This window comes from Apus apus, chromosome 3 (assembly GCF_020740795.1).
Source record: "Apus apus isolate bApuApu2 chromosome 3, bApuApu2.pri.cur, whole genome shotgun sequence".
Lineage (NCBI taxonomy): Eukaryota > Metazoa > Chordata > Aves > Apodiformes > Apodidae > Apus > Apus apus.
In genome coordinates this window covers 62,256,233-62,268,270 of record NC_067284.1, presented here as the reverse complement: position 1 = coordinate 62,268,270, position 12,038 = coordinate 62,256,233, and the positions used below count along the sequence as shown (strand labels likewise).

At 41.3% G+C, this 12,038-nt stretch overlaps 1 protein-coding gene across 3 annotated transcripts in view; it reads right to left on the bottom strand.

Moving 5' to 3' along the window:
• Window positions 1-11,515, bottom strand: part of LIN9 (lin-9 DREAM MuvB core complex component) — a 42,080-nt gene extending 30,565 nt beyond the window's left edge. For 2 of the 3 annotated variants that reach the window (XM_051613673.1, XM_051613674.1), the window contains exons 1-3: window positions 11,019-11,097; window positions 1,395-1,427; window positions 326-420 (exon numbers count right to left, since the gene is read on the bottom strand). In XM_051613673.1, coding sequence (XP_051469633.1) covers window positions 326-420; window positions 1,395-1,427; window positions 11,019-11,097 — 207 coding nt within the window. Of the gene's footprint in view, window positions 1-325; window positions 421-1,394; window positions 1,428-11,018; window positions 11,098-11,462 lie in introns of those variants that run through there. The other variant, XM_051613676.1, reaches the window with a different exon arrangement.
• Between the last annotated feature and the right edge of the window lie 523 nt (window positions 11,516-12,038).

Sequence of the window (12,038 nt, the reverse complement as noted above, 5' to 3'; positions counted from 1 at the left end):
ATAAAACAAATAGTTGATCAGAAATGGCAATTCCTAAGTTCACAAACGGTAGATAAAGTACAAACACACACATTTTACATGGCACTTGCTTTACGGAAAAGAGAAAATTATTATGAGCTATCTTGAACAAGGTCAGCAATGTAATTTGTTTGATTATTCATTTATGAAATACATTTTAACCTCTTATTCAAATAGTGCAGACCACTTGTAAAGGACAAAGTTTAATATTTGGAAACTATGAAACTATAAATCTCAGCCAAATTTTTTGCTCCTTAGATTTATGGTATTTTACCAAACATGAAGTTGTCTTTTTATTCCTTCTTACCATTTCCACTGCAGAACCAGCATTCTTGCTTTTCCAAATGGGTGCTTTCTGCAGAGGATTATACTTTTCATTCCACGAACTGGATAAACTTCCCTCTGTTGTGAAGGAATCATGTAATTAATATACATACACAAAAATGTATGCTTTAACATAACTACTATCCAAAGCTAGTATAATGTCATCAACTACTAATACATTTTTGTTATTTGCAACATCATCTTTGGGTTCAACTACAGAGGGGTTTTAATTTAAATATTTTTCTTAAATGGTTCTGAACTCCAATTAAAAAAATTGAAAGAGATATTCAATACAAGGAGAAACATGAACAAAATGTTTTTTACTTCTGACAACATTTAGCTTTCTTGAAACCTCCTGTGCTCCAATCAGTTACTTCTACTTCTAGGTTGACACACAGCTAGATAACTGTACTGTAGCTGTAACTGAAACTTGGAGAAGATAAAGCTCTAAAAGACCCAGCCTTCTTCTGGTTCTAAAAAATTATTAGGTGGGTACACAGCAACAATAAAATTTTATTAAAATAGACCTATATTAGCTACAACTTATTAAACAGACCACATCTTCTTCCTTGCATAATAAAAGCCTTGTAATACATAAAGAAACTTCTATTGTTTGGCAGACTACAAGTATTCTGAAAAATATGTAAGAAACAGGTTTTTCATTTAGCCCACAACTTGCTGAGACAAAACACAATGGGATTGTGAAATTACTTCCTAATGTAAATTTTGTCAAATGTACAGGTCTTGCTAACAATCCTTCTCCTATCGCATCCTCAAGAGAGAAAAGATTACCTCAGTCTTCTCATAAAGCCTGATGCCTAGGCAGTACTTAGGAAGAAAAGATGTTCCAGGAATTTCACTCAGAAGAGCAGTGTCTAAAAACCCCACAATATATGTAGTTTCAACCACTATGGATTATTAGTCTATGGAAATAACACACATTTCAAGAAAAGATCATCTTCAGCGTGATTTTCTCGAACTTTCTGAACCCAGAAACTAAGTACCCCTGAAATTCAGATTGGGTATAAGTAAACAACACATTAATTTCTTACCTTTCAAGCTCACAAGGGCTTTTGCTGAAGAACCTGCAATATATCAAAAGGTCCACATAAATCCTAAGTTATTTCACACCATACAACCTATGCACAATCTACTCATTCTTAACTAATTCTTAGGCAGAAAGTCTTTTACAGCTGAAAGAATGAACCCTGTGCACCCTCCATGGCACTAAGTATAGCATTGTATGTTTATTACGCAGTAAATCTTGAAAGCCTATATTCATGTCCTGTTTTGTTTTTTTTCCTTTAGTTTCACATCTACAAAACAACTTCAGATACCAAGCACTTTTCTTTAACACAGCAAATTCTGAAAAGGCTTTAAGTATAAACAAAGTACTTCCATACACCTGCTTGTTTACATAGTTGCAAAGATAAAACTGACAAGGAAACAATGAACAGGGTTTTATTTCTACCAATTCAAAATTCTTTAATGCCAAATATTTCCATGAAAGCAGTAGTTTATGCTCTCTAAGCTTGGTTCACAAGCAGAGAGATGGGTAATTTATTGCCCCCTGCTGGAACCTGCTTATTCAGAAAGGCAGGAGATTGAGATATTATAAATGTGGATGGGATCCTTAGTTTGAGTCGTTCAAACTCTGTAATGCATCCATCAACGTTTCACTGTTCCCATTCCACTTCATCTGTAGTGCCTCTGCAGTGCTTTTGGACCAGGAAAGACAAATCTGGACCAGACTACTGCCTTCACACTCTGGTATTTTCAAATATCTCCCAAGGAATGAGCTATTTGAAACAACTGCACTAGCAGAGAGGAAAGATACTTCTGCATGACAATGCTTCCACAGATTCATGCTTTTCTCTCAAAACAATTTTCCAGTCATGTTCCAGTGTTGTAACCACTCCTTGCATTGCATCCTCTTCTCCCTCTAACTCTCCCTGTTCCCTCTTTTAGATTATCTTTGGAACTGCTGTTCCAAGAACATTTCCAACTCCAGAGGTCTGGAAATTCCTTTTCTTGTGGCTGCCCTGTATCTAGGTCCTAACTCTACTAACTTCACAGTGCCAGTTATCCTCACCTCTAAGAGGACACATTCCAAGAAATGGCCCAGAGCCAAAAAATGAAGGACTCTCCCTTTCCAGGAGAACTGAGCACTTTGGTTCGGGGTGGAATGTTGAAGAGAATACAGGTACTGCAATGGCAAAAAAACCCCCCTTATATTCCTTATTTTCTTCAGCACATTATTTTGTTTGCTACCATCTCATTAGGCCATGTGTTAAAAAAAAGTTAAATTAAAACATTTTATAATCTTTAAAAAACTTAAAAAAAATGTTTAAGATATAAACCAGAACTAGTTTTTAGTCTTTGGTGGTTTAGAGGGCCTCCACCAAAGTATCTCTCAAGCTGTTCAAATTTACAACAGCTAACACATAGGAGACTACATGTCAAAAACATGGTGACAAACCTGGGCTATACTGTTGCCCTTCCTGCACATTTATTTTCTGACATACCGCCTTTGTAGGGTTGGAGACCTAACAGTTATTGGTACAGGAACGTGCTTCTGTGACCCAATTCACAGTGAATTCAGCCCTTGTAAGCAAGCTCTGCGTTAAAAGTATCACAGGATTAAATAATTCTTTTTTGTTGAATTTCATACTAATATTCAGATACACTGCGCTTGCATAAATACAGGGATATCCTGTTATTAACCAAGAATGCAGTCCTGAAAACAACAGTAAGAACACTGAAGAACTAGTGTCCCACCCAAATTAACACAAGGAATGGTGGTAAATGTGTGCAGGGATTAATAAGTACATGCAGTTTAAGAACATGGAGCAAGTACATGTCATTGGGGAAGGAGAGGCAGAAGCAGGGTGATAGGGATTGTCAAATGGAGGAGATGCCGGCTTTTCAGAATGGATCACTATTCTGAAAGATCTCAGGCACTTAATCTGTAAAACTGAACAAACTTGTTTTGTTTTTTGACCACCTTCCGCATATGAATTGAGTTCTATCAACTCAGTCATGGGCGAGAACATCAACGAAGTAAGCAAAACAACTCACCAAGAGGCAACAAACTTGCATATGGGGGGTGATGTCAATCTCATAGCTGAAATGCCTGAGATCCTTTGCTAGCCAACAAACTCAGAGGCTTCATCTGGGAGACTGATTATGGGTCAGCAGAGCATTAGAAACAACAGGTAGTGAAGTGAGGCAGAATGCTACTGCACTACCTTCTTCAGCTTTATAAGACCACCACTCCAAAACAGCATTAAATGCCTGGGAGTTTTACACATGGGATAGTTATCTTCAACAGATGCAAGTTGCAGAAGATTATTAACACCAACACTTCCGTAATTTAAAGGATTAAAATACATATAGGATACCAAATGATAACGGAGATGTCCATAAGCTTAATTTTACCTTAAATGCAATAATATGATAGATGAGTTTTCTTGTCAAGTTCTTCTGTATTGATTTTAGGAGCTACCTGCAACACCATGAAACTCTCCCTGCTTTTTCCATTTAGTCTGACAGTACTGTGGTCTGCACAGTACTGTACATACCACTAGGGCCACAAAACCAGAAACTAGGATGATCTTCCAAGCAATAATGTGTTACAATAAAAAGCAACTAACATTTAATACACATAAAAGCATTTAAGATACTACAGAAATTGTGATTTAGTTTCAGTAAATTTTATCTATCCTATCAAAATTTTTAGTTTAAATCATTATTAGTTTTATAGTATCCCAGCCTCACATTAAATGCCAGTAATTTTGTATACTCCTGGGTCTGCATAACAAATATATAGTAACAGGCAGTCTTTTTAACAAGTAGAGACTCACGTAGAACAAACACACATGCTTAAATATAAACACCTACTATGACAATTTCTCCAAATATCAAACACTTAAAAGACAAACAGGTGGAAAGGAACAAATAAGGCTTATGCATCATTTGAGGTATTACAACCAGAATCTACTTCCAGCTCCTGCATGTTCAGAGGATCATGGAGGTGACTTTCTTAATACTGAGAGTAAAAAACCTCAAGCTAGGGAAGAAGTACAGCCAGCTCACCACAGCAGTGTCTCAGGAATTAGAAGGCCTGCTTTCAGTAGCCTACACTGGTATACTATTCCAGTGCAAACTCTACAATTGGCTTATCCTCATCTTTGTATCCTACTACGTATTGCTTTGTGTATGTTTTTAGTAAATTAATTACTTAAACACAGTGTTCAAGCTTGACTAAGTCTGAAGAATCAGGAAAGGATTCAGAACAGAGGTAGAAGAAAGATTTGAAGATGTAAATACATGCTTTATTGTGAGAAAGTCAAGACATTCCAATCTTGTTCTTCCCAAAGAAGGTCAAGATCTGCACTGATCACAAGTATCTACAAAAGAAGATAATTCAGACAGCCTTCTTTTACAAGGAAAGGCATAACTAGATCTGTTTGTTAGGAAATGACATTGGTTAACTTCAGGTTAGCAATGAATGCTAGGTGTAACAAATTTTATATATTAAGAAAGGGCATGTCAGGCTCCCTGTCATTCAGTCTTTAAACCAAGTTTACATATATTTTTAAAGAAAAAACTATAGCTAAAAAGCATGGAATCAATACACAGAAATTCCAACACAAGTATCCTAGAATGCTTAATGAAGAGTATAAGATTATAATAATGGCTTTTTCTGGACCTAGAAAAAAATATTTGTAAAGTACATGCACCAAAAACAACTGTGTGCATTTAATATGATAACAGGAAGCTCATTAATAACTAGCAGTCAGGAACAAGTGTATTTATGTGTTTTACAACACTTGCAAGAAGTGATTTACAGGAGCCCATGTAAAACTGAATATGAAAAAATAAATGAACATAAAAATAACCCCAAGTCTGCCAAGTCTAGCACGATACAGGCTCTGATGTTTGCATGCTGGCTAGCTAGAAACCTGTTCAGCTCCAGCGGCTGCCAGTGTGAGCTCAGGCTGGAGGTCAGGCTGATGAACAGCTCCGCAAGTCTTCACTGTCGCTGGGAATCACTCTTCTAGCTCCAGCCTCCTTCCTCCAGCACAGGGAAACACATACAGTGGATTGCCACCAAAAGAACCTAGAAAACCCCTCTAAACGTTCTGCAAGCAATATGAACAGACTTCAGAAGAAACTCTGATAGTTTTTCCTCAAAAGAATATTTCTGATGTAGAGACAGGCTTTGAGGAATGGGAAAAAAGCACAAAAGGTTTCTTCCTTTTCAAAAATTAAAGTTTGGTTTACAAAACAAGAATTGATTCCCTCATCCCATTTGAAAATACCAAAGAGGTGGAATATGACTGCAATTCAGTACAGGCAGTTGTGGATGCCCCGATGTGTTTTCATATTTTCTTTGTAATGAATTTTTAACTGCTGATTACAATTTTGAATATAAAGTTTACAAGTAACCAAAGGGATGTTCTACAGCTATATGTTCTATATCAATATAGAAAATTCTAGGATCCAGATAAACAATTACATAATGTAAAACCTTTCCTCTCCAGACCATTACACTATTTTGTACACAGCTGAGGAGTTATTTTAACATTGGTTGCATGACTACCTCAAAACCCAATTAAACTACATCAGTGGCACTAAAAATGCCATGAGAGAGAAAACTAAAGGAGAATAAAGGAAAAACATGAGCTTTTATCATAGACTGAGTCATTAACCCTCTGAGAGATCATTCATCTACACAAGCATGGCACAAGTTGTTTCAGTAGAGGAAGCATCTCAAACAATAGGTCACTAAAAGGATAGCTTACTTGTGAAAGTTTAGAAAGCACACACTAGAGGAAAAAGTGGCTTTGGTGGCTTTTAAGGTGCCCTAAAATTTTTGGGCTTGTCGAAGAGGTAAACAAACAAACAATAACTTCAAGATGAATCAGTATTTCCCTTATGTTACAAACCCACTAATAAATTTGTGTATTTTCAAATCCTAAATTAACTACTGAATGGAAGTCAGTTTTTCAGCCATGCGAACCCTTTTAAAGGACTTGTGCAGACCACAGTACCAAAATCCTCTTTTTGGAACACTGCGTTCTCACAACGGACAGTATGTAGATACCACGGTAATGTACAATTTTAAAGGTAGGCAGCAGAAACAATCCCAAAATTATTAGTTGTGGGTACTATGTAGGAGCCATGAAACTAATCTTGAGCCTTATCCCAAATGCTGTAATCTCAGACGGTTCTGCTGACTTTTTGCCTCAAATGTCCAGAGCAGATGGTGCTAGGCCCACAGCCCCTTTGGACTGGAAAACCTAAGTGGCAAAAGGTATGCCACATCCTTCCTCCAGCCATCCAAGCAGACTGGCTACGCAGGGAAACGGTGTCTGTGAACCACAGCATAAGATTGTGCTGGGGGTAAAGATGACGATTTCTGTATGAAGTGCTGCCATTATGCTGCAGCCTCCATTCACAGGGTAGAAGGTCATAAAGATCCTTGTCCCCCTTCCCATCTGCCTGTCCTAAAACATAACCCCGTCTTACGTCTACCAATGTCTATGGTATCTACCAAAATACGATTACTGTTTTCAGCTTTTGTACTGTAAAAGATTAACAACTGACATCACCAGTACACTCTGGCTTCTTTCTCTGACTCACCTGCCACTTCTTGCACTAGCAAGGAAAGGCCTCAACTATGAGATACACAAGTAAACTTATGCATTGCCATCTTCTTCATTTTTTAGGTTGTCAGTGTTAACTATCCTATCCATTTCAAAAGGACAGAATGTCAGCTTTAAAGAATGAAACATTAGCAGCTTCAGCAGAAAAAGTAAGTACATACTATGGGAGACAACAATGTGCATAGCATTTATCCTCCTCCTGGACTAAGGAGGAACTGCCCAACTGCACTACAGAACTTGCCAGAGGGCAATACTCAGAATACTCTGGGACAAATTTTACTTAATCAGATTTCAAATTTGAAAGTGAAACTGCCTAGTTCTTACTGTCACCACCCATGCTGTGCTTACTTATAATTATTCTTATAAGAAAACTCAGTTCTAGCCTATTACTTTACTATAAAATACGCAGAAGAAAATTCAGAGGGAGTATACGTAAATCTGAAAGTCCGGTAGTCGTTAACTATTCCAACTTTTTTAGGAACTTATTTTTACACCATTATGGGAGACTCCAAAAACAATTTTGAAATGTTTAGTGTTATATCCCTTATAAATTAAGTTGCAGACTGAAAGCCAACATGCAGTCAGTGCTATATCAGTCAGGGCTAAGCTTAAAATATAAGTACGGGCTGTAAAAGTACAATCTGTGGTGATAGTAACAGTGTAATTTAGAAACATCCAAGTTCACCAAAATTGCAAAGAATAGGAATGGAAGCACAAGGCAAACCCTCTTTGAAACTTTTGCATTTCTAGCGGTTCACCAACACTAGAGAAAAACTGAAGCTCCCTCAATATTTGGTGAAAAAACCAAAATATCCCCCATTTGCACCAAACTTAATTAAATACAAACCTTAGGGGCAAGGTCAGCACAGCAGAAGCCTACTACCTACACAAATACATGCACTGTGTGTTTACATTACCTGCCAAGCAGATACCATGAAAATGACACTACTAGCAAGGGTCTGTAATACAGCACAATCCTAAGTGAAACTGAGTCACACACTTGTCTCTAATATCTGTTACAGGAGAAGTGATGGACCTGTTAGATGTTTCTGATGCCCCTATAGGCAATATAAAGGTGGTGACGAGAAGAAAAATTTATTTTTCACACATTATGTTAATCTTCTTGAAACACGTGGTGCCTTCTTTGGAAGAAGGCAAATCAGGAACAGCAACTTAAACACTGCCCATTCCAGTGAAGAGGGAAAGTAGATCCACTAAGCATTAAAATGCTGCTAATTATTAATTACAGTTGTCTCAGCTGGTCCATGACTTACATTAATCAGATTCTAATATGGTACAGCATACACAACTGAGCTGTAGCAAATCGAGAGCATCAGTTCTACCCTTAATTTACAATGGTCCTTCATAAATCTGTTTGATTAAAACAATGACACCGGCCACATAGGGATATTGACCATTTTTTTGCTTAACAGTTGTTGGACCTGTAATGAAGATCCACATACCTCAGTCAGAAACCAGATATCAACTTTGAGTCACTTCTGAGAATCTGATACAGAATAGTTGGTTTGTTCATGCACTTGCATAGTGATGTGCAAAACAGTGTCACCAAAGTATGTCTACCCTCTTGTATGCACATTTATTGAAATCAATAAATGCCCTGCTTTAACCCAGCATGTATTTATGGTTTCATCTAAAGTTTTACAATGCTTTATATAAGCCCAGTTCTGCTGCAGCTGTATACAGAACAACAATACGTAGTATGTGACAGACTCTAAGACATTTAAAGCTTCCTGGGTGTTTCAAAAGCAATTATTTTTTTAAAGCAACACTAAGAATAACTTTGAGAAAGAAATGGCTATTTATCTATATACTTTCCTAAATTGTGGAACAATTTAGTGAATACTCAGATCAAATTTCTATGAGGGCTTGAAACCACTAGACAAAAATATGGTCAAAATTCAACTATGTCATGACTATTGTTGATTTAGTCTACAAGGCTACAGGGTCAAGTCACCAAGAAAAAAAACCCTTCTCCAGTAAATGCCTTCTGCGTTCTAATCAAGTGAACGCCAATGGATTCCACACACAGATCAATACAACAAAATTTCCATGGAAAAATTATCTAATTATTTTTCTCTTTAGAAGAGCAAAGCTCATAGAATTTACAGACAGTGCAGGGCATTTCTCTACCAGGTCTTACCCTACTCCCTAAGTCACTTCCAACAAGAGATACTGCTCTCCAAAAAACTCTTGTGAATTTAGAGATGCATATTCACATATTACCTTTTCTTTACCGAAATAACTCTAAATAACCATAGTGAACTTGTAGAACCAATATACAAGCAGCATCTGCAACTATCCATATCCATGACTTGGGTCTGTATGCAGTTGTGTATATACACTCTAAGCAATTCCTTCAGACTGGCTCAATGCTTTTCACACCTTGTTCATTATTTGCACCTTGTGCACTGTCTCTGATGAAAGCCTTCTTAGCCTTCCAAACCGCCTCACACAAAGTCCACCCTTTCCCCTATCATTTTCTAGATCTCCTTTACTTAGACACTGTCTTCAGTGGCAAATGCCAGAACTTAAAACACAATCATTACAACAGCATGCAATAGATATCAGCTGTTGATTTCACACTCTTCTCTGTCCTGTGGTTTCTCAGACTGAGGATCACTACTGCTGCTTAGTGCATACTAGAAGTAAAAGGATAACAGGAAAGACAGCAGTACAGAAAGGGATAAAACCATTACTTTTTTGAAAATACAAGCTCCAGTTCAGCTTAGAGCTCTGTTCTGCCACTGCTGATTATCAAAAAATCCTTGCTTTTTTTCTTTCAGCAAGCAGCTTAGATGTATTGTGGCGTACGGTCACGATTAATCTAGTATCTGCAGTACACCGAAACTGTCCCACTAGTAACTTCCAATACTGCTGAAGAGCACAGAGAAAGCGCATAAGAGCATGACCAGTTTCTCCTTTTATGCCCTATCATCCTTCACGTTTTCTCTTTCTGGTATAGCAGTACCTTCAGTTATTCACTTGTAAAACTTGTTCTTCCTAAATTCTATTGCATTCTTTGAAAGAAGACATATCAAGGTAGCGTGTAGATATTTTACATTGTGTAGACATTTACAATGTTCTCTTCTATAACACACAAGTATCTTGCCTATAATTCCATATATGCAGCAACATGTGTATCTTTCTCATCTATACCTGAGTTTTAACCTAAGCCTCGTGTGCATTGAAAACAACATTCACACAAACCCTAACAGGTCTGTATGTCAGCAAACATGTATTTTCATACTTGGTTTCCTACACTTCATTTCCTATACAGCTAGCGTCCAGCTGACAGTCAGCGCAGGGTCTTTGAACTCTCTTCCCTCCGCGTTTATCAGTGCCCCCTAGATGCAATGTGCATACCCTGGTCCCCCCCTCGTCCTTCAGAGGTGCTCACACTGTAAACGGCACACGCTGGGAATACCTAGGTTCTCCTTTCCCCCCTAAGACGACAGCCGGGACAGGAACGCCAGGTGACTCACCCCTTCCCCGGGGCAGGACGCTACTTCCCGCGCACTGCCCTCACTCCCACAACTAGGGCAGGCTGTCAGGTGTGTCCCGCCAACTCCCCCGCTTCCTCCCCTCCCCGCCCAGGTCCCTGTTGCCGTGTCTCCGCCCCGCGCCCGCCCGGCAGGTGACGCCGGCCAGCCCCGCCGCCTCACCGGAGCGGGGGGCTCGGCCCCAACATCCCCCGGGGCAACGGGGGTCGCAGCCCCGGGAGGAAGCTCATCGCCCGCCGCCCCCCCCCGCACCGGCGGCTGGGCCGGGGCCTTGCCCGGGAGGGGCAGCGGCGGCAGGGGGGGGGCCGGGCCGGTTGCCAGGGAGGAGGCTCCGGTTCCGGCCCCGCACAGCGCCCACGACAAGGAGGAGGGAGGGAAGCAGGCCGGCGGCGGGGCGCAGCGCGGGTGGCCCGCCGGGCAGCGGGGGGCAGGGAGCGGCGGAAGGAGCGGCGGAAGGAGGGCGGGCGCGCGGGTCCCTACTCACTCTCGTCAGGCAGCTGATCCAGCTCCGCCATCTTGAACGAGCCGCGCCGCTTTTTCAAAGGCTGCCTGGCGCGGTGCATTCTGGGGGAGGAGACGGGGCCTTCGCGCGGGGCGGCGCTGCCGCGCGGGGACGGCGTTGGCGGGCGCGGGGCGCGCGTGCGCGGCCGGTAGCGAGGGGGGGGGGGGGAGGTTCCCCGGGAGGGCGGGGCGGGGCGGGCTGGGTTTGGTTTGTCCCGACCCGCCTCGGTCCGGTGGGGCGGGCAGGGGGGGACAGCGCCCGCGGCAGAGCGTGCCCAGCCCCTCCGCGGCCCCGCGGGATGGCGGCGACTGCCGCTTGCTCCGAAGGGTCACCCCAGAGGAGCCGTGCTGGCTTAGGTGCTTTAAACCTGCCCTATATTATACCCACCTGCCTTCATGAAATGGTCATTTTCCCGCTAATACCTACTTAATTTCCTTGTTTCTGCTTTTCACTGTTGGCTGTCCCACCACCGAAGCAAAATGACTGCAGGAGTGAGACCTGAGGAGGACAAAGGCGCAAGAGTAAAACCCTCCGTGCGATCGGCCCTGGCCCCGCAGGCACAGACCGTGGCCCTCCTCCCGCAGGGTCGACCCAAGTGCTCGCTGAGTCCAAAGCCTGAAGGTCAAGGTCTGACTTCTTCCCAGGCACTGCTGGGGAGGCCGCCAACAAGCCCCTGGCCCTGGGGGGTTGCTGCCGAACAAGCTCCCGGCCTTTCCCTGCCCTCTGGTGCAGGCCCCGGCCGTCCCGGCTGAAAGCTTTCTGCAAACAGCAGAGGTAGTTTGCTTGTGTAGTCCCCTTAGATCTCTGCACCACAGAGAATTTTACAGCTTCAAGCTTTAAAGCATATAGAAATACAAGCACAGAGATACTCTCATAAACCAGAAATGCCTTAAGTGCTTATGGACCAGACTCCTTATGTGTGCTGGGCTTTGGCAACAGGACCTACTGCTACTTATACCAACCAAAATTCCTTTCCCTTTTTTAAATATATATATATCTATA